General features: G+C 61.4%; 3 protein-coding genes across 3 annotated transcripts; 2 read left to right on the top strand and 1 right to left on the bottom strand.

The window, feature by feature from the left end:
- Positions 1 to 5,652: 5,652 nt before the first annotated feature.
- On the bottom strand, positions 5,653 to 7,442 carry LOC115614137 (N-alpha-acetyltransferase 80-like). Its single transcript, XM_030500493.1, is given in 3 exon segments — positions 5,653 to 6,438; positions 6,441 to 6,596; positions 7,414 to 7,442. Coding segments are annotated over 2 exon segments (723 nt in total). The 5' UTR covers positions 6,589 to 6,596; positions 7,414 to 7,442; the 3' UTR covers positions 5,653 to 5,863.
- A 6,503-nt stretch (positions 7,443 to 13,945) lies between these two features.
- LOC115614541 (maestro heat-like repeat-containing protein family member 6) lies at positions 13,946 to 18,410 on the top strand. Its single transcript, XM_030501534.1, has 10 exons — positions 13,946 to 14,115; positions 14,204 to 14,341; positions 14,531 to 14,645; positions 14,916 to 15,053; positions 15,301 to 15,477; positions 15,887 to 16,042; positions 16,519 to 16,620; positions 16,954 to 17,056; positions 17,300 to 17,353; positions 17,607 to 18,410. The coding sequence occupies exons 1-10, from the start codon at positions 13,946 to 13,948 to the stop codon at positions 17,777 to 17,779; spliced, it is 1,326 nt and encodes a 441-aa protein (XP_030357394.1). The 3' UTR covers positions 17,780 to 18,410.
- A 1,078-nt stretch (positions 18,411 to 19,488) lies between these two features.
- LOC115614136 (probable G-protein coupled receptor) lies at positions 19,489 to 20,779 on the top strand. The gene is given in 2 exon segments (XM_030500492.1): positions 19,489 to 19,539; positions 19,541 to 20,779. Coding segments are annotated over 2 exon segments (1,290 nt in total).
- The last annotated feature ends 856 nt before the right edge of the window (positions 20,780 to 21,635 follow it).

The raw sequence follows: 21,635 nt of genomic DNA, 5'->3' as shown, positions 1-21,635 counted from the left end.
CCCGGCACCGAGCTCAGGCTGAGAGGCCTGGAGGTGCCGGTCCTCTGGGACCTGCCCACTGGAGCAGGACTGCTGATAGATGATGGAGAGTGGCTTAGCAAGCTCCTCTGCCAGCTCCTTCAGCCCTCTTGGGTGCAACCCCTCCGGCCCCATAGACCTGCATACGTGTAAGTGGAGCAGAAGGTTACTAACCATTTCTTCTCAAATTATGGGGACTTCAGGCAGCTTCCTATCTGTGCCATCCAACTCAGGGAACTGAGTACCCTGTTGTGACTATTAACGGCTGGTGGGACTGTTAAAGACTGAGGCAAAGGCAGCATGAAGTACCTCAGCCTTTTTCTCATCCTCAGTCACTAGGTTTCCCCTGGTATCCAGTAGAGGATGGAGGTTCTCCTAGGCCCTCCTTTTAGTGCTAGTGTATTTGTAAAAGTATTTTTGATTATCTTTTATGGCAGTGGCCAGATTTAATTCCAGCTGTGCCTTCGCCTTTCTGACTTTCTCCCTACATAACGTAACAACATCCTTGTGCTCCTCATGGGTGACGGTCCCTTCTTGCACAGCCGGGCAGCTCCCCTAGCTGGCTCGCTAACCAGCTGGGTTAGGAAGTTATCTTCCACACCCTCTAAGAACTGCCTGGATTGTGTCTTCTCTGCGGTATTGTACTTCCAGCAGACATCTGCTAGGTTAGAAGTCCCCCCCGAGAACAAGTGATCCTGAAATTTCTCCCAGTTGTTTGAAGAACATTTAATCCGTAGCTTCATCCTGGCTAGGTGGTCTAGAACAGACTCCTACCAGGATATCAGCTTGGTTGGCCTTCCCCCTGATCTTCACCCACAAATATTCAGCCTTCTCACTCACAACACTGAGGTCGAGGTGGTCGATGCACTCCCTGACATACAACGCAACCCCACCACCCCTTTTTCCTTGCCTATCCCTTCTGAAGAGCCTGCAGCCATCCACCACAGCACCCCAATTGTGCAAATCGTCCCACCACATTCCAGTGATGGCAACGATGTCATGATTTCCCTGCTGCACAATGGCTTCCAGCTCCTCCTGCTTGTTGCCCATGCTGCGGGCATTGGCACAGATGCACTGAAGTTGCCCGGTCGATCTGGACTTCAGCAGCAGCACGCTGCCCCCTGGCTCATTTCTAGCGGGCCTGGGGTTATCCCTCCCCTACCTCCTAGGTCCCATCCATCTTCTAACCCATACGATCCCTTATCTACTGCATCACCTTCCTCAGTTTCCTGATCCCAAGGTCACCTGGCCACAGCCCGTTGCTGCGAGGGGCAAGAAGGACACGTGCCCCATATCACGCACTGCCGAGGTGCCGTGCTGTGCCACGCCACCTTCCTGGCACACTAGCAGGTGGACCTGGCTGCCCACCCCACCAGCAGCGCAGTGCAGGGGGCCCTGCCATGCTGCCCCTGGTGCCCATCCAGCCACGTGTGCCTCAGTTTCCCCAGGCTGCTCAGTGGGCAGAGCAGCAGCCACGCTGGTGGACATGGCCTACTGTCAGCCCCAGCTGCCCCAGAGTGAGATCCATGGGTGCAGGACACACTGGTGGGACTGGTCTTGTGAGGAACATAGGAGTGATTCGTGTCAACAAATAGGAAGTCTTAGTGATCATTATGTGGAAAGAATATGATAAATGTCCCTGTCGACAGGGACAGTGAGAGGGAAAGAAGAGACAAGGGAATAATTCCCTTGGTTAATCACACAATTGCTAAAAGAAATGCTTTGTTCCTTGTTTGGTTGCTTAGATGCTTTTAAGGGGTTAGGAAACCTGGAGATGTATTCTGTTACAGAATGTTGTGGAACCTATACAGTGAACAAATAACCATATAAGAAATGGAATGTGTGAGGGCTAAGATGGCGGTAATGCGTGAGGGCTAAGATGGTGATAAGACTCGTGATAGACATCTTTAATGTATATAGTTCCTATGTTCTGCAAGGTCTTTTGCAAGGTCGTCTAACAGGCATCGCAGGATACCAGCTTAAAACCGGTTGGGCCGGTTTTGCTGCTAGCCGACGCGGGAAAAGTTGGAGACACACCTACCCCTGGAAGGTCGTTGCTAGCTGAAGCGGGAAAAGATGGAGACACGCCTACTCCTGAAGATATATAAGCCAGGGGCGGGAATTCTGTGGTGTGCGTCTTGGTGGGCAGAGACCGTTGGCGCACCCTGCGCTGTTTGCTTGCCTTTTTTCGTTTAATAAATTCTAAAAATCCTATTTGAGACTCGACTAATTTATCACAGTCTGATGCCCAGAGCGCAGATGGGCGTGGCTCCCTGCCACACTGGTGGTCCCAGGGCCCCAGCCAGGCAATCTGGGGGCCTCGGGGGAGCAGAGCCAATGTGCCTGGGCAGGGCAGGGTGTGGGGACCACGTCCCCACCAGCACCCACACCAGCAATGGGGCCGGGGACGCTGGGGAAACTGGTGCCAGACCTGAAGAACGGCAGCAGCCAGGCACTGCCAGGGTGGGCAGCTCCTGCCCGCACTGCTTTAATCACCGGCTCAGGGCCCCGGCCCCTCTAATGTCCTTCTTCATCCAGAAGAGGGGCAGCCCTTTGGCATCGCGGTGCGGGGTCTCCAGGAGGCTGTGCCTATTGCTCTCAGCCAGGACCCCCCTTGCCCAGATCACATTTGGGGAGGGGGGCGGTGCGGGGGCAGCGGGGGGTGGGAGGGGGGGTGGAGGGGCAGGAGGCACCCTTGGTCTGGTGGTGGTGGTGGTGGCACCAGGGGGGGTGGAGAAGAGCCGCAGCACCTCAGCGGGTATGGTGGGGCTGAGGAAGGCCATGCTCTGCACCAGCTCGCCCAGGACAAAGCCCAGGTATGCGTAGAAATGCTGCTTGTCGTGGGTGGTGAGGTGCAGGCAAGGAGGGGTCCGTGGGGCTCTGGGGCCACAGGACGGGTGCTGGGGAGGGAGGGATCAGGAGCGGGGCTGGCATCGGGGCACTTTGTCAGCCAGCCCTGCCTGCAGGGTGCCTCAGGGACATGGTGGGAGCAAGGAGCCCCCCAAGTGCTCTGCCCTGCCACTCAGGGCAGCTCTGGTGGTGGGGGGTACCCTTCAACCCCTTTCCTCCCTCCCTCCCTCAGGATGGAGGCGAGACCCCCCAGCCGACCCAGGCTGGCCTGGGCAGAGGACGAAGCTGGCCCAGCTCCCAGCTCTGGGCTGAAGCGCAATGAGATGCGCAAGGGTGAGTGTGTGGGCACTGCGGGCAGGGGCTGCCCACCCTGCCCTGCCCTGCCCCGTCCCACGCTTGCAGTCCCCAGCCAGGCATCGGTCCTGCAGCGCAGAGCCCAGGGAGCAGCCCCACCACAGCATCCCTGGGCCAGGAACCCCCTCTTCCCCCTGGTGCCGGCTGTCCCTCCGTGGGGCACACTGGGGCCCCCTCCCCTGCTGCCCTCCCGCATCACACCCTCGCCCCTGGGCTGCACGCAGGACACCCGTGTCTCAGCCTAGAGTCAGGGCTGAGGACATCCCCAAAGCTGGGCAGAGAGCTTGTGTATTCCCCACTGCCTGCCCTCCAGCCCTGCCTGCTCTCTCTTGGCCAGGTTCATGCATCTCCACTGGGGATGTGCCCAGGGAGGAAAAGAATACCCTGGACATCATCGTAGCTTCCATCAGGAGCAGACCAAAGGTATCCATGGCCACTTCCATGCAGCTGTGCCTGCGTCTCCTGCATGGTCTTTCTGCCCCCGTCCCATGCTCAGAAGGTGCTGGGGGCTCTTATGGACCCCACGTCTGTCTCTCCCACCTGACAATGTCTGTCCATCTGTGACCTCCCTGGCTGGCAGCAAGAAGACCGGAAGCTGAAGTTTCTGGAGTCTGTCTGCACCATCTGCACCACCACCAGCATGCACTCCTTCCTGTGGGACATGCTGCTGTTCTTCCAGCATGAGGTGGTGGAGACCCTCGAGGTGAGGGGATGGCCAGTCAGGCTGAGGCAGGGGCAGTGGCACAGCCCTGGGGCAGGAGAGGGCTCAGCCAGGCAGGGAGTGGGAGCGGAGCGAGCGCTAATCTGCGGCTCCATCCTTGGCGATGCTCCAGAGCCACCTGAATGGTCCGGCTGGAGCTGGGGCTGGGACCAAGTCTGCAGGTCCCTTGGCTAGCCTGTGCTCTGTGATGGGCACAGCCCTTCCTGCTATGGGGCTGGGACCACTGGTAATGGTTGGGGGTGCTGGGATGGGCTCTGACAGCCGCATGGGCTGTTGCTGGGTGAAGGAGCTGCCCTGTCCTGACCCATCCCCACTGCTGTGCTCCTCAGGTGCTGCTGCAAGAGGAGCCCGCTGACTGCCTGGGCACCACGGTGCGGCAGCAAGTCATGCTGACCATCGCCGCCATGAGGTACCTTCTCAGCCACATCTCAGTGTCCCCGGTGCCCAGTGGCCCGGCAGACCTGTCCTGGAGGGACCAACAGCCCTGGGGCCGAGAGGGGGGCAGACATCGAGGCAGGGGGTGGCACAGGGTTTTCCTGCCAAAGCCAGTGTCAGCGTCAGGAGGGGTTGAGATAGCCCCTGTAACGTGGGGATCAGCCCAGGTCTCCAGCCCCTGGGTCTGCCTCCTCCTTGCCGGCTCCAAAGAGCTCTTCCATGTCCCTGCAGCAGGGCGGGGCTGCTTCTGCAGGAGAACAGCCTCCTGGAAGCCTGCTTCTGCAGCATCTTCCACCTGCCTCGCAGGACAGCGAGGGCCCCAAGGCTTGGCTCTCCTGCAAGGTATGCCATGGTGGAGCCACAGGGAGTTCCCTGTCCCGAGGCCCCTTCCTGGTCAGGGCAGGGCCATGGCTGCGCTGCTCCCCCAGGCTGCCGGGGCTGCCCTCGAGACCCTGTTCCCTTGCAGACCCTGTCCGCGGTGGACAGCATGATGCAGGTGCTGGTGTGCAGTGCCAGCACCCTCGGTGCCCAGGAGCTGCAGAACATCTTTGAGGTCTGTCTTGGCACAGGATCCCCTTGAGCAGTGACCTCCAGCTTGAGCGGTGCCACACCCAGCCCCTGCCTCCTGGCTGCTGCCAGAGCCCCTTCTCCATCCCCAGTGCACCCTGGTCCTCGCCCACTGCCTGTCCTGCACAACCCTGCAGACAGAGCTGCCTGTCTGGAAACGGGAGCCCAGCCGCGGGGCTCTCCCCCTCTGGCTTCACAAGCCATATTCCAGAGCCCCAGCACAGGTCCCCAGGGAGGGGTCACCCAAAGCCTCGGAGTCCTCAGGGGCGGGGGGAGGGGGAGAGGGGGACCTTTTCTGAGGGGGCAGTGAGTGCACAGCAGCAGGGCAGCAGCAGCAGTGGCATGTGGGGACCCGCCTGGCCACAGCCCGTTGCTGTGAGGGGCAAGAAGGACACGTGCCCCGTGTCAGCCACTGCCGAGGTGCCGTGCTGTGCCACGCCACCTTCCTGGCACACCAGCAGGTGGACCTGGCTGCCCACCCCACCAGCAGCGCAGTGCAGGGGGCCCTGCCATGCTGCCCCTGGTGCCCATCCAGCCACGTGTGCCTCAGTTTCCCCAGGCTGCTCAGTGGGCAGAGCAGCAGCCACGCTGGTGGACATGGCCTACTGTCAGCCCCAGCTGCCCCAGAGTGAGATCCATGGGTGCAGGACACACTGGTGGGACTGGTCCGATGCCCGGAGCCCAGATGGGCCTGGCTCCCTGCCACACTGGTGGTCCCAGGGCCCCAGCCAGGCAATCTGGGGGCCTTGGGGGAGCAGAGCCAATGTGCCTGGGCAGGGCAGGGTGTGGGGACCACGTCCCCACCAGCACCCACACCAGCAATGGGGCCGGGGACGCTGGGGAAACTGGTGCCAGACCTGAAGAACGGCAGCAGCCAGGCACTGCCAGGGTGGGCAGCTCCTGCCCGCACTGCTTTAATCACCGGCTCAGGGCCCCGGCCCCTCTAATGTCCTTCTTCATCCAGAAGAGGGGCAGCCCTTTGGCATCGCGGTGCGGGGTCTCCAGGAGGCTGTGCCTATTGCTCTCAGCCAGGACCCCCCTTGCCCAGATCACATTTGGGGAGGGGGGCGGTGCGGGGGCAGCGGGGGGTGGGAGGAGGGGAGGTGGAGGGGCAGGAGGCACCCTTGGTCTGGTGGTGGTGGTGGTGGCACCAGGGGGGGTGGAGAAGAGCCGCAGCACCTCAGCGGGTATGGTGGGGCTGAGGAAGGCCACGCTCTGCACCAGCTCGCCCAGGACAAAGCCCAGGTGTGCGTAGAAATGCTGCTTGTCGTGGGTGGTGAGCTGCAGGCAGCCGAAGCCCCGGGCCCGGGCCCACTGCTTAGTGGCCTCCATCAGCCGCCACCTGTAACCCTGGCCCCGCAGCGCCCGGGCCACCACCACGCTCTCCACAAAGAGGTCGTGGGGCCGGCTGGCCACACGGGAGAGCCGGACATGGCCCACGAGCTGGCAGGGGGCCTCGGCAGTGCCACGGCTCCGCAGCAGCAGCAGGCAGGTGGGAAAGTGTCCGAGGAGCGCTGCAGCGCGTGGAGCCGCGACGCCCGGCTCTTCCCCCACTCTTCGCGCAGCAGCTCAGCACAGGCCTCCAGCAGCTCTGGCCACTGGTGCAGGGGGACCAGGCTGAGCTCCTCTGACACGGAGCCCATTCTTCTCACTGGTGGGAGACTACCAGGCCACAGCTTAGAGGCAGTGGGGGACAGATGGTGTGTTTTCCCCAGCCCACACCAGCCCCAGCGCTGCCATGGCTGCCTAGCTCACGGCTGCAGGGGTTCCTGGTGGTTAACAACGGGTCCGAGGGTCGACGACAGCACCGCAGTAGGGAAGTGGCATGTGGGACTCTGGGGTGGGCCTTGCCAGCCTCTGAGGGGTCAGAAACCCCCTACTACAACCTGTGTGCAGTGGGGACCCCTCTCCCAGCCCAATGGTCGTTCCTCTTGCAAAGAGAAGTCACAGACCGAGGGCAGGAGGAACTGCCACACTGCTGTGTCAGCTGGGGTTGAGCAAACTGTTCCACTTCCCCCTCTCAGGCGTGGGGAGGGCCTGGCCCTGTTCCCCCACACCCTCAGGGTGTCCCCAAAGTCACCCTCCAGGTCTAAGACTTCTGGCTCCCAGCCCAGCCTACATCCTCACTGGTCTGGAGACCAGGCAGCACCCAAGGCCCCATCAGCACTGCCAGGCGGGTGATGCTTTTTCTTTCTGTCTCCCCAGCAAACCCACACTGGGACCCCACCAGCACTGTCTGCAACCTGGGGGGCCTTGAGTGCCAGGGAGAGTCCCCCTCATGTCTGGCCTCCTGCCACATCTGCCTGTGGTGCCTTGCCAAGCTTTGCCCACCCTGGTGCCCAGTTCCCCCCTGTGCCTGCCCCTCTCCAGCCCCAGCCCAGGGGCTGCCCACTGCCTGCTGCTCACCCTGCCCGCTGCTCCCCATGCTCACACTCCCCCTGCCTGCTGCTTCCCATGGTCACACTCACCCTGCCTGCTGCTGTCGGCTCCTGTGCCCTCGGTGCCTGCGCGGCAGGAAGCAGCCCAGGCTCATGGCCAACCACAGCGCCTGGTTCTGCTTCCCCAGCGTGAATGACACGTCTGTTCAGAGCCCTGCATGGCATCCCCCTGTCACAGCAGCCAAACCAGACTGCACCCCCCATCAATGCCATCCACACTGCACCCACGCGGGGTGCACAAACCTGAACGGCATCACCCAGCTGGTCACTGCTCCCACCCCATCACTGATCCATCACTCATCCGTCACTGACCCACCATTGACCAGTCACTGACCCGTCACTCATCCCCTCTATGACGGGACCCATTATTGACCCATCATGGACCCATCACTGGCTTCATGACTTACGCCATCACTGCTCCCTTCCTGCCCCACCTCTGCCCATCACTGACCCCCCCACACACCCGCCCCACTCACCCCATACCGCTCCTCTGGACCCGCCGCTTCCACTGCTGCGTGATTGCTTCCGTGGCTGCCACCGCCCGGCGTCTGCACCACTGCTAGAGGCCGCGCTCTTCTCCCCACCGGTTGTGGCATGTGTGGTGGCCGATGGCCGGTGTCCTGTTGCCAGCCGGAGGTCACTGTCACTGGTACCAAATTAAATTAGTATTTCACTGAATACAGAGACTTAGACACAGACAGTGTGACAAGGATTCCTAAACTAGTGTTTCACTGTGGATAGGGGCTACAATTCTCAGGATAAGGCAGGCTGCAACAAGAGAACCAGATGTCTTCTCTCACCCCAGTGTAGGTTCCTTCTGTTGATAAGCCTGAGAAACAGGTAAATGGCTGCAAAAGAAAACAACTCGAGGAGCCTCTCAGGGTTGTAAATTAGACCAAACAAGAATATGTAGTTAGTTGGAAAGACTAAACACGCATTCCAATGTCCTTAACTAACAGATTTCCATAAAAGGCTAAAATGAGTCAGGGGATTTCTCCCCAAACGAGCACCACAACCCCCCCGAGACCACTCCTCAAATGCACAGCGCCTGCGCCACGGCCTTATCCTCCCAAATTACCACATGCATCAGTAACGAGAACTGGGTGGACATTTCACGGAATTGTAATGAGAATGTATGTAATGATGATGTCTAAGCTGTAAACTGTCCCTTCTCGGTGTGCATGTTAGGCAGAGCGATTCCCCATGCACCTGGTACCATAATAAAGTCATGTCAGGTTTCTAACTTTTCATTCTGGTTAGAGAGTTTATTTCCCGGAATTCGGTGACAAGCTCATTGCCATGGCATGTCCTGCTGACCCACGAAGGGTCCTGGTGGCAGAGGAGGCAGCACTGCCCTTCCCCAGCCCCGCAGTGGGCAGCTGCCCACTCCAACCTGCTCCTTCCCGCTCCCTCCCACTCCAGCCCGCTCCTGCCCACTCCTGCCTCCCAGGCCTCTGCCAACCAGGCCTTGTGTCCAGGGCGGGAGGTGAGTAGGGATCCCTGGCATGGGCCGTCACTGACCCATCACTGACCCAACATTGATGGCCCTGGCAACCGTAACCGGGGACCCGGCTTTATTAGGGGGACTCCAACATCCCCAGGTCAGTGCGGCTGCAGCAGTGGCAGAGTGCACAGTGTGCGCCCGGCATCCGTGCGTGCTCAGCAGCCTGCAAGTGAGGGGAGACCATGGGCCGTGTCCAGGGCCTCCTGCGGAAGAGGGAAGAGCCTTCGAGTGCCTGAGGGCCAGGGGCTGTGCCCTGGCCCGGCTACAGGTGGGGGTGGCTTCAGTCCCCAGGAGTGAGGGGACAGTGGGATTGTGACAAGGGGGTGCTCTGGCTCAGATAAACCCCAATTCCGTGGTGGGAGAAGGAGGAGGGAGGAGTCAGTCCCACCGCCATGGGGCAAGGAGGGGTCCGTGGGGCTCTGGGGCCACAGGACGGGTACTGGGGAGGGAGGGATCAGGAGCGGGGCTGGCATCGGGGCACTTTGTCAGCCAGCCCTGCCTGCAGGGTGCCTCAGGGACATGGTGGGAGCAAGGAGCCCCCCAAGTGCTCTGCCCTGCCACTCCTGGCAGGGCAGCTCTGGTGGTGGGGGGTACGCTTCAACTCCTTTCCTCCCTCCTTCCCTCAGGATGGAGGCGAGACCCCCCAGCCGACCCAGGCTGGCCTGGGCGGAGGAGGACGAAGCTGGCCCAGCTCCCAGCTCCGGGCTGAAGCGCAATGAGATGCGCAAGGGTGAGTGTGCGGGCGCTGCGGGCAGGGGCTGCCCACCCTGCCCTGCCCTGCCCCGTCCCACGCTTGCAGTCCCCAGCCAGGCATCGGTCCCGCAGCACAGAGCCCAGGGAGCAGCCCCACCACAGCATCCCTGGGCCAGGAACCCCCTCTTCCCCCTGGTGCCGGCTGTCCCTCCGTGGGGCACACTGGGGCCCCCTCCCCTGCTGCCCTCCCGCATCACACCCTCGCCCCTGGGCTGCACGCAGGACACCCGTGTCCCAGCCTAGAGCCAGGGCTGAGGACATCCCCAAAGCTGGGCAGAGAGCTTGTGTATTCCCCACTGCCTGCCCTCCAGCCCTGCCTGCTCTCTCTTGGCCAGGTTCATGCATCTCCACTGGGGATGTGCCCAGGGAGGAAAAGAATACCCTGGACATCATCGTAGCTTCCATCAGGAGCAGACCAAAGGTATCCATGGCCACTTCCATGCAGCTGTGCCTGCGTCTCCTGCATGGTCTTTCTGCCCCCGTCCCATGCTCAGAAGGTGCTGGGGGCTCTTATGGACCCCACGTCTGTCTCTCCCACCTGACAATGTCTGTCCATCTGTGACCTCCCTGGCTGGCAGCAAGAAGACCGGAAGCTGAAGTTTCTGGAGTCTGTCTGCACCATCTGCACCACCACCAGCATGCACTCCTTCCTGTGGGACATGCTGCTGTTCTTCCAGCATGAGGTGGTGGAGACCCTCGAGGTGAGGGGATGGCCAGTCAGGCTGAGGCAGGGGCAGTGGCACAGCCCTGGGGCAGGAGAGGGCTCAGCCAGGCAGGGAGTGGGAGCGGAGCGAGCGCTAATCTGCGGCTCCATCCTTGGCGATGCTCCAGAGCCACCTGCATGGTCCGGCTGGAGCTGGGGCTGGGACCAAGTCTGCAGGTCCCTTGGCCAGCCTGTGCTCTGTGATGGGCACAGCCCTTCCTGCTATGGGGCTGGGACCACTGGTAATGGTTGGGGGTGCTGGGATGGGCTCTGACAGCCGCATGGGCTGTTGCTGGGTGAAGGAGCTGCCCTGTCCTGACCCATCCCCACTGCTGTGCTCCTCAGGTGCTGCTGCAAGAGGAGCCCGCTGACTGCCTGGGCACCACGGTGCGGCAGCAAGTCATGCTGACCATCGCCGCCATGAGGTACCTTCTCAGCCACATCTCAGCGTCCCCGGTGCCCAGTGGCCCGGCAGACCCGTCCTGGAGGGACCAACAGCCCTGGGGCCGAGAGGGGGGCAGACATCGAGGCAGGGGGTGGCACAGGGTTTTCCTGCCAAAGCCAGTGTCAGCGTCAGGAGGGGTTGAGATAGCCCCTGTAACGTGGGGATCAGCCCAGGTCTCCAGCCCCTGGGTCTGCCTCCTCCTTGCCGGCTCCAAAGAGCTCTTCCATGTCCCTGCAGCAGAGCGGGGCTGCTTCTGCAGGAGAAGAACAGCCTCCTGGAAGCCTGCTTCTGCAGCATCTTCCACCTGCCTCCGCAGGACAGTGAGGGCCCCGAGGCTTGGCTCTCCTGCAAGGTATGCCATGGTGTGAGCCACAGGGAGTTCCCTGTCCCGAGGCCCCTTCCTGGTCAGGGCAGGGCCATGGCTGCGCTGCTCCCCCAGGCTGCCGGGGCTGCCCTCGAGACCCTGTTCCCTTGCAGACCCTGTCCGCGATGGACAGCATGTTGCAGATGCTGGTGTGCAGTGCCAGCACCCTCGGCGCCCAGGAGATGCAGAACATCTTTGAGGTCTGTCCTTGGCACAGGATCCCCTTGAGCAGTGACCTCCAGCTTGAGCGGTGCCACACCCAGCCCCTGCCTCCTGGCTGCTGCCAGAGCCCCTTCTCCATCCCCAGTGCACCATGGTCCTCGCCCATTGCCTGTCCTGCACAACCCTGCAGACAGAGCTGCCTGTCTGGAAACGGGAGCCCAGCTGCGGGGCTCTCCCCCTCTGGCTTCACGGGCCATATTCCAGAGCCCCAGCACAGGTCCTCAGGGAGGGGTCACCCAAAGCCTCGGGGTCCTCAGGGGCGGGGGGGGGGGGAGAGGGGGACCTTTTCTGAGGGGGCAGTGAGTGCACAGCAGCAGGGCAGCAGCAGCAGTGGCATGTGGGGGCCCGCCTGGCCACAGCCCGTTGCTGTGAGGGGCAAGAAGGACACATGCCCCGTGTCAGGCACTGCCGAGGTGCTGTGCTGTGCCACACCACCTTCCTGGCACACGAGCAGCTTTTCTCCTCCAGCTCCTGGTGCCCTTCACCACTTCCCAGACAGCCGTGGTGCAGGAGAGGGCCGTGGCACGGATTGCCCGGCTGGCCAGCTTCATCAGCAGCTACCCCCTGCCACAGGTACTGAGTTCCTGGTCTGGGCAGCCCCAGCGCTCCAGCCCTGTGCCCCTGAGCCCCAGCAGCACCCGGTCAGCGGGAGCTCAGGAGCAGGGGCTCTACCCTGCGCTGTCTGTTCATGTTCTTTCCCAGGGCTCAGGCAGCAGCCTGGGTCCAGCAGCCCTGCCCTGCTTTGCACTGCTGCCTGGCTGCTCTGGGAGCGGCTGAGGCTCTCCTTGTGCCCAGGTGACCTTGTGCCCATCTTCCCCCAGTTCTGCTCAAGCTGTATGCAAGCCCCAGTGTTCCGACATCAGTGCTGGAAGACTGTGGTGATGGGGAAGCTGGTGGGGCACCTCACCCTCTGCTGCACCTGCAAGAACAGGGGCACCCGACATGAGGCTGCAGAAGCTCTCTTTCATATGTACAACTTCATCCTGCAGCAGATAAGTAAGTGAAGCTGTGTGGGGCTGGGTCCCCCCAGGCATGGGCAGCCAGGGGCCACTCTCCTTGGCAAGAGAAAGCCAGATCCAACCTGCCTGCCTGCAGCTCCAAGAGCCATTTCCCCTCGCCCACACTTGCACTAGCCCTGGACCTTCCCCTGGGGATCTGCTTTCTGGCCCTGTGTGGGTCCGGGCCTCTCTTTGCCAGTGACTTTTCAGCCCAGCATTCTCAGCTGCTCCTCCAGCTCTGCACCCTCTCTCTGAGCACGCTGGTTTTGCTGCTCCCCAGGCAGGTACCCCTGGCCGCAGAAGAGAAGGCAGCGGCAGCTCCAGCAGAGCTGGCAACAGAGGCACATCTGGGGGCTTTTGAAAACCAGACACACCAGACAGATGTTCTCGGTAAGATGTGCCTTTGGCTCCTGGCCGGGGCTCAGCATGAGTGAAGGGACACCTGGTGCATGGGGGTGACGAGGCTCATGCTGTTCCTGAGCAGGGGTCAGGCAAAGACCGCAGCGAGCTCTGGTTCCGCACAGGACCCTGAGCCCCACTGCTGGTCTCCCCCCAGCACAGCCTGGCTCTGCGTCCCACTCTCGCTGCACAACCAGGGTGACCCTCGAGGTGACAAACCTGCCCTCCTTCATCCCACAGATGTTCAGAAAGTACCTCCAGCCCTCTGATCAGACAGATATCATCCTCATGGCCATGAAGAGCTTCACAACCCCAGGGGTCTACAGCATCAGAATGGCTGCCCACATGGTGGACGTCCTTGTGTCAGACACTGACTTCCGACCAGGGCAGGTGAGCAGCCTGCGGTGGCACGGCTGATGCTCCAACTCACCGGGGACTGTTCTTGTCCCGGCTCTGTGCCTGGCCAGCGCTGACGCTGTCTCAGCTGGCATATCACACAGGGAATGGAAGCAGCACCCAGCTGGCGCTGGGGAAACAGCCACGCTCACCCTGCTGACATTGCTCCCCACTGCCAGCCGTGTGTCCCTTGCAGGTGGTGAACATCGTGTGGGCCATCTACAGAAACCTGCCCTCCATCAGCACAGAAACAGCCCTCAACAGCCTGAACAGGGCATTGGTGGTGCTGACACGCAAAAAACCCAGCGAGGTGGTGGCCAGCGTGCTGCAGTGCTCCCCGACGTGCAGCAGGTATGGGGCCCACCAGCCTTTGGGGCTCCTCTCACACTGGGACAGGGGCTCCAAGACCCTCCCGAGGGCCTTCAGCCAAGCCATCCTCCAGGGTGTCCCCGCTGACAGAGCCCCGTGTCCCTGCAGTGTCGCCATGGCCATGTGGAAGGCAATGCTCTCCGAGCCCAAGGCTGCGGGGAAGGTGCTGAGGGAGCTGCTCCACATGGTGATGAACCACTCGCTGTGCGAGTTCTCTGCTGCCACCATGGACAACCCGCGCATCCTGTCCGTGGCCGTGAGTTGCTCGATGAGGCCTTGCTGTCCCACGGGGCTGCTCTCAGCTGTGCGGGGTGCCCCCTCCTCTTCCTTGCCCACCCCAAGCCCTGACTTCCCCAGGAGCGAGGGGACTTCTGAGTGTCTGGGTGGCTGTCTTCTGCAGGCGGCCAGGATGATACATGAAATGCTCCAGCAGTCCCTCTGCCCGAGGGAGGTGGAGGGGTTTTTCCCCCAGCTCTTCCTGGTGCTGCTGTGCCAAGTGTCATTCTCGACAGAGCTGAAGAACAAGGAAGTCCTTGCCTTCTGGAAGGAGAACCAGCAGGATCAGCTCACTCCCGTCAGGTGCTCCATCCCTGTCCTCTCATCCCTGCTGGCTACCTGGAGCCAAGCCAGGGGTCCTGGTGGGAGCTGAGCATCTCTCCTTGTGCAGGTCAGCAGTGCAATCCATGAGAGTGTTGCTCCGCAATGTGGGCTTCGAGAGCCAGGAGCTGGCCATCAAGGAGCAGGGTGGCTGGGACAACCTGCTCCATGCCCAGCACCACCTCAACGGAGTGCGCACTGTGGCCAGGTGGGATCCCCTTCTCCCCACTCGTTGGGGACCAGGCACCACACAGCACCCCCTCCCTTGGGGCTGATGGTGGGTGGTCCCCGTTGCTCAGAGAAAGTGCTGCAGACTGGTGATGTCCAGACTGGTGCAAACCCTAGAGAGATGAGCCTGCCCGGCTCAGGCCTGACAGTGCCTTCTTCCCCCTGCCAGGGAGATGATGCAGACCTCGAGACGCCTGCGCTCCACCCTCTTTTACCATTTGCTGAATCATCTTAGTGTGGAAGACCCCATGTCAGAGATGGTCGCCATGGTCATGTTCGTTGAGGTGAGCCTGATGCCACCGCCCCAAGCTCCCGCTGATGCTCGGCTGTCTCATGCCCTGCACTGTGCTGCGGGGGGAGCTGGGGTGGCGGGTGGGCTTTGGTTGGTACCGTGGAGAAGCAGGCAAGCAACCAGTGGAGTGTGCTGTGGGTCACGGGGGCTCTCTGCAGTCCCTGTCACCTCCGTCTTAGCTTGCTCTCGCCCCAGCGTCCTTGCCTTGAGCTGGCGGTTGGAGCCAGCACCACACCTCACCATCTCCTCCTGTGTTTTTCAGATGCTGAACTGCACTGACCTCGGTGATACTGTGGACTGTGCTGTGGACATCTTCCCCATGTACCTGCAGAGCCAGTGCGTGGGGATGCCCAGACTGGTGCTCAAGACTCTCTACGAGCTCTCTGAGAGGCCCAACACGGTGAGCAGGGGCTCTGGTGGAGAAGGAGCAGCCGAGGGGATGGCGAGGCACCCGTGCTGTCTGTCCTTCCTCTCTGTGCCCTGATCTTCCCCTGGCCATGCCGGTGAGCCCAGTCTGCTGGGACCTCGTCCTCATAACCTGTACTGCCTGCTGAGAAGCCAGCGGGGAGGCCGGTGTTTGCAGAGAGGGTTTTCACTCCTGCCATCGGTCACTGCCTTACAAAAACGAGGTGGCATGTCTCACACAGGCAAGGAAAATCCTCACCCTGATGCCAGACATCATGGCATGCCTGGAGCATATTGAGAGCAATGCCGTCTCCGTGGCCATGCTGGTGCTCAACAACTTGTTCCAGCTGCTGGAGAGGAAGACGCTCAGCCTCAACGCCCTTGCCCTCGCTCCCAAGCTCCGGCTGCTCTTTGACAACGTAAGGCTGGGGGAGGGCCCCGTGCCGTCCACACCGCGCACCTCCATTCACAGCCCAGCCCCGTGCTCTGCAGGGGGATGCTTTGCCCCACTGCCCCCAGGCCCCATCGCTGCCTTCGATGGCTCTGTGCTGTGTCCCATCCCCTCGCCACAGGGACTGAGCCTGGCTTGACCTCCCTGCTGCAGGAGTTGGTGGTGGCAGGATGGCAGCAGGGCTGCTGAGCCCCAGCCTGCCCTGGCAGCACCCCCGAGCCCGCCCAGGGTCTCCTGCTCTGTCCCCCAGCCCCGCTGGCCAGACGTTCTGCATGCTGCAGCTCGCTCCCTTTTGGAGCAGGCTGTTTTGGGGACATCCATCTCCATGTCAGCCCCCTGCTTGCCATGGGCTTGGGGCTATGGTCCTTGTCCCACAGGAGTCAGACACCGTGAGGGAGCTCTCCATGTACTTCTTCCAATATGTGATGGGGCTTGTGACGGGTGCTGAACAGAAGAAGATGAAGAAGGAGGTGTGGGAGAGCCTGCTGCCGCTGATCTTTCACCTGCATGACCAGAAAGAGAACGTGGCCAAGGTGGGATTCCCAACACTATTGATCCTCTGGGCAATGCACTGGTGACACTGGAGCCTTCAAACGTGTGTCACCATGAGGTCCAGCTTGCTGAGGCCCTAGGACCAGGCAGAGCCCGCCCTCACCCACTGCTGCCTTTCTCCTCCTGCCTCCCGGATGAAGAGGGTGGTGGGTCCCTTTCCCACCCAGCTCCCTCTGCACAGCCCCTGCCATGGGGCATGGGGCCCTGCAGCCCCAGAGACAAGGCTATGGCTCCACAGCAGCCTGGGGCCACCAAGGCCAGAAGGTTGCAGCCCCGAGGCAGAGAGGGTGGCTGGCCTTATCTTCCCCTGTGGTGCTGAGCCTGGTGGCAGCACCAGTGCCCACCTGGTACGTCTTCCCTGCAGGGAGCGGGACAGGCTCTGAGCCCTGCTAAGAGGGAGGACACAGGGTGCTGTGCCTCCAGGGCTGGTGGTGGCATCTCTTCTTCTTCTTCCCAGGCCGCCCAGGAAGCCCTCTCCTTCGCTGGCTGTTTCCTGAAGTGGCAGGAACTGACAGAGCTGGCCCAGAATGCAGAACCATGGGAGATCAGCAAGTGGCTGGTGAGCAGAGGCCCAGCGCTGCCGGGATCCGCACTGGGAGAACCCTGCCCCATGCCCAGCGGGGAGGACACAGGGCTGTGTCCCGCGGCTGTACGCGTCCTCCTGGAGCAGGCTCTGCTCCCGGCTGTCCTCCCCGCTGGGGTCCCAAGGGGGACCCTGCGACCAGAGTGGCACCCCAGCATCAGTGGGGAGCCCTGTGCTCCCTCTGAACCTGAACGCCACATGGTGGGGAGCTGGGAATGTCCTGCTGGGGGGAAGAAGGGTGGCCCTGGGTGGGGGGACAGCCCAACTGGGGGGCAGCTCTGCGCCAACCCTGCACCCTTCTCTCTCCAGCTGGAGAGGAAGAGGAGCAAGACCAAGGATTTTCTGCGCCAGAGCGAGGCCTACCTGCAGAGCCCACAGGACATCCTGCGGCAGGACGCTGTCAGGTTCATCGGTGAGCCATGAGCCCCGGGTCCCTCCGACAGGGTCCCTGCATCCCAGCGCAGAACCTGTGGGGCACCCCTTGGCCCCCTCTCAGCCACTCCTGCCTGCACACATTGGGCTGGCAGTAGGCTCATCCCCTCCCCGACGTGGCAACCCAGAGTCAGCCCTCCCTGGGGAGCTGTGTGGCCAGGCAGGGTGGGTGCTGGGGTCCCCGACGGGCAGCGGGTTCCCCAACATACTGTGTCCCTCCCAGGGCTCATCGGACAGCACGTGGATGAGCGCGGGATAAGGGAGCACATCAAACAGGGTGAGTGAGGGCAGTGGGGAGGAGGAAGGGCTCTGGCACAGAGCTGCCCCCCAGCCCAGGCAAGGGGGGCTCTGCTCCCAGTGCGTCTATAGGGAGAGTGTGTTTGCGGAGGAGGGTGTTCCTGACCAGCAGCCTCCAGCTGAGCCACCTGCCCCCTGGCTCCCTCCCGGCCCTGGGCATCACGGGGTGTAATGTGCCCTGCCTGGAGGGGACACAGGGCTGTCACCTCACCTCTCCTGCTTTGCCCCAACAGTCCTTGAAGGCTCAAGAAAAGACGCCAGCCCCCAGGTCTCCTCCTTGGCGGCTCAGACCAGCTTCTTGCTCGAAGAAAGAAGGACGAGTTCAAGGTTCAGCCTATGGTGGCTGTGCTTTTTGCTGCCAAGTGCCTGGAGGAAGCGGCACTCGGCCCCCCGCAGGGACTCCTGAAAACTCGTGAAGTTCAACAAAGCGAAGTGCAAGGCCCTACACCTGAGTCACGGCAATCCCAGGCACAACCATGGGTTGGCTGGAGCACCCCCCATACAATTCCATTTGTGACCCAAAAGCAGGACCTCATACCACTGGCCACAGCCCATCGATCCAGCTGGCCAGATCCCTCTGCAGAGCCTTCCTCTCCTCCAGCAGATCAACACTCCACCCAACTTGGCGTCATCAGCAAACTGAGGGTGCCCTCGATTCCCTCATCCAGATCATCAGTGAAGACACTAAACAATACTGGCCCTAACACCGAGCCCTAGTGACCGGTCACCAACTAGATGCGACGCCATTTACCACCACTCTTTGTGCTCGGCCATCCAGCCAGTTTCCAACCCAGTGAAGAACACACCTATCCAGGCCTTGAGCAGCCAGTGTCTCCAGGAGAATGCTGTGGGAGACACTGTCCAATGCTTTATTAAACTCCAAATAGACAATGTCTACAGCCTTTGCCTCATCAATCCAGCGGGTCACCTTGTCACAGAAGGAGATCAGGTTGGTCAAGCAGGACCTGCCCTTCATGAGCCCATGCTGACTGTGCCTCATCCCCCCGTTTTCCCACTTGTGCTGTGTGATGTGTCTTAGGATCATCTGCCCCATGACCTTTCCCGGCACCGAGCTCAGGTTGAGAGGCCTGGAGGTGCCCTCCCCACCTTAGCAAGGCATGTAGCTGATGCCCATCACCATGACATCATAGTTGCAGAAGACAAGCAAGATGTGGTGCCCAACCTGGGCATGGAGGATCTCATCCATCCTTATGTGTGCCCCTTGAGCACACATGTGTCTGGGTCCCCAGGGTGCCAGGGGAGGACCACTGCTGGCTGCATTACCTCAATGCACCATGGATGTTCCAAAGCATCCCTGTGCTAGAGGGGAGGAGACCTGCAGACCTGCCTGTAGGTCCGTGTCCTTACCCCTGAGCACCTTGAGGCTGAGATGTCCTGCTGTGGAAGGACCAGGCAGCAGGTGACTGTGCTGGTGGGACACAAGGCTCGGGGACCCTGGTCCCCCCTTGCTGAGCCCCCACTGGCTGCTAGGACCCAGCAGCTGCCCGTGGGACCGCCACAGTGCAGGCAGTGCCGGGAGTGACAGCTGGTGCCATCCGCAGCTGGCAGGATGCAGGCAAACAGCGTGACAAGCGGGTGACGGTGCGGGAAGGGAGAGCGTGGCCTTGCACAGAGCCGGTGGCCCTGTCCTGCTGCAGGAGCAGCGCCCTGAGAGAGACCCCAGGCAAGGAGGAGACATCACCCACCTCTTCAGGAGCAGAGGTGAGCTGGGTCCCCTCCCTAGCCCCAGGGTGCACCTTGGACACAGCAGGAAGCAGGGATGGGGCAGGCTGGTTCGTGCTGTCCCTCTTTGAGGTGGGCTGGTGCGGTTGGGGCAGGGAGGCACAGTGCCAGCCTGGCACAGGTTCATGCAGGTCCTGGCAGTGCCATCCATGGCCAGGTTGGGACAGCCCAGATGCCAGCCCCAGGGGTAAGCAAGCTGCCATGACCTCGCCAGGTACTTCTCCCTGCTCCAGCATCTTGGAGGGGTTCAGATCATCTCTGGGTTTCTCTGTGGCTCTTACTCATTTTGCGTCTCCTTTACACCCTGCTCCTCTCCCCATCAGGCAAGGAGAAGACAGTGGCCATGGTTGTGGTGGGGTTTCTCTCTAATGGATGCAAGAGAAGAGCCCTTGCTGCTCAGGCACCGGAGCTGCTGGCTTAGCCCTCAGTGGGGATGGCAAGCCGAATGGGGCTGAACACCACGGACAGCCTAGACCCGCTCCCTGTCCATGAGCAGTCCATCGCCCAGGAGGTGGTGGGCCTCCTCTGCATGGTCCTGCTCACACTCACTGCCCTGGTGGCCAACACCGTGGTGATGGTCGTCATTCTCAAAACCCCGCTTCTCAGGAAGTTCATCTTTGTCGGCCACCTCTGCATGGTTGACCTCCTCTCTGCCATTTTCCTCATGCCTGTGGGAATCATCTCCAGCTCCTCCTGCTTCAGCAGGGTAATCTACAGCATTGCTGAGTGCCAGGGCTTGATATTCCTGAATGTCTGCTTCATCAGTGCCTCCATCCTCACCATCGCTGTCATCAGTGTGGAGCGGTACTACTACATCGTCCACCCCATGAGGTATGAGGTCAAGATGACCATCAGGCTGGCGGTGGCTGGAGTGATCGTCATTTGGGTCAAGTCTCTTCTCATCACTGTCTTGGCACTGGTGGGCTGGCCTCAAGGCAACGGGGCCACCAGCGCCAGCCGCTGCACAGTCTACTGGAGCCCTGGGGCCCACAAGAAGGCTTTCCTGATCATCTTCAGCATTGCCTGCTTTCTTCTGCCCACCATCATCATCTTCGCTGTCTATAGCGGTGTCTACCGCGTGGCCCGGATGGCATCCCAGCAGCATGTGCCCATGCCGACACAGGCAGTTGCACCAAGACACCGATCTGACTCCATCGCCAGCCAAGTGGCCATCATCACTACCAGGAACCTGCCGTTGCCCAGACTGACGCCAGAGCGCTTTTTGGGAAGCAACAAGGCCATCCTCACCTTGGTCCTCATTGTGGGACAGTTCTTGTGCTGCTGGCTGCCCTTCTTCGCTTTCCACCTGCACTCCTCTGTGGCCACTGGCACAGAGGCCGGTGGGCATGGGGAGATGGTAGTCACCTGGATTGCCTACTCCTCCTTTGCCATCAATCCCTTCTTCTACGGATTGCTGAACCGCCAGATCCGGGAGGAGCTGGCCCGGCTCCGGCGCAGCTGCTTCAACCGGCCACTAGGCCAGGAACTCTGTCTTTCCATCTCGGAGGCTTCTGTCCAGGAAAACTTCTTGCAGTTCCTCCAGAGAGCAACTTACACACTGGAGACCCATGCCAGCTGCATCAGCCCCAGCCCCAGGAACAGGCTAGACCAGACCAAGGTGAGCTTCCCCATCCCAGGTCAAGTTCCTGAAGAGAGCAGCTGAGAAGCAGGCGGCCCTGTCCCACTGTGCTGGGCTGGAGGATGGGCAGGGAACCTGCCAGGGACCCATCGAACCTGCTTTGACCCAGCCGCTTGGTTTTGGAGGGGTCCTTGTTCAGGTTGTGCCTCTTCTCTGAGCTTATGGTGGAAGATGGTTTCTCCATTCAGGAGAAGGAAGATCTGGGGAAGCATCATCTCCCTTCCGCAGGCTGGGATTGTCTCTGGCTCCACCAGCACAGCCCAGTTGCATGGACCCTTCTCAAGACACAGGGTGCCAAGGGGCTCCTGTGCAGAGACAGATGAGAGGGCACCTCCATCACCCTGCTGGGACCACTTGTGGCCAGCGGGGAAGAGCAGATGTCCCTTGTACCCTACTCAGGAGCAATGGCCCAGCTAACACCACTAACACCAGTAACCCTCACTGAGCCTGGGCAGCTGTCATGGAGCCCTCCTTGCACCAAGGCTGCTTAACCCAAAACTAACATCTGGGTGGAGGAGCTCCTGTCATCCATGGCACTTACCAGGGGGCCAGCACCCATGGGGCTGGCTCTCACCATGTCTGTGTTTGTCCTGCTGGCATGGCAGCATGTGATGCCCATGGCCATGCCCTCCATGGGGAATGCTGGCCAGCCGGGGGTCCGTGCCAGTATGTTTATGGACACAGCTGCCCAGCTGAAGCCCAGCCAGTGGTGCCACGTGCCAGCCAAACTGGGCTGCTGGCCAGCGGTGGACGTGGTGGTACAGGCTGGTGGTGGGGGCATGTGGGGCGCCCCTGGGCAGCGGCAGTGGGAGAAGACCAGGAGCTGCTCTCCCCCTCCAGTCTCATTGCTTCTGGGGACCCTCCCATAGGGTCCCCAGCA

Source organism: Strigops habroptila, chromosome 11 (assembly GCF_004027225.2).
Source record: "Strigops habroptila isolate Jane chromosome 11, bStrHab1.2.pri, whole genome shotgun sequence".
In the NCBI taxonomy this organism is placed as follows: Eukaryota; Metazoa; Chordata; class Aves; order Psittaciformes; family Psittacidae; genus Strigops; species Strigops habroptila.
The sequence above is the reverse complement of the archived record's forward strand: the minus strand, read 5'-3'. Positions and strand labels throughout refer to the sequence as shown.

Coding starts and splice junctions, on each gene's coding strand:
- LOC115614541 (XM_030501534.1), top strand. CDS start 13,946: ATGATACATGAAATGCTCCAGCAGTCCCTCTGCCCGAGGGAGGTGGAG. Junction 14,646..14,915: donor CCATGGTCATGTTCGTTGAG/GTGAGCCTGATG, acceptor TGTGTTTTTCAG/ATGCTGAACTGCACTGACCT. Junction 17,354..17,606: donor AAGGGAGCACATCAAACAGG/GTGAGTGAGGGC, acceptor TTGCCCCAACAG/TCCTTGAAGGCTCAAGAAAA.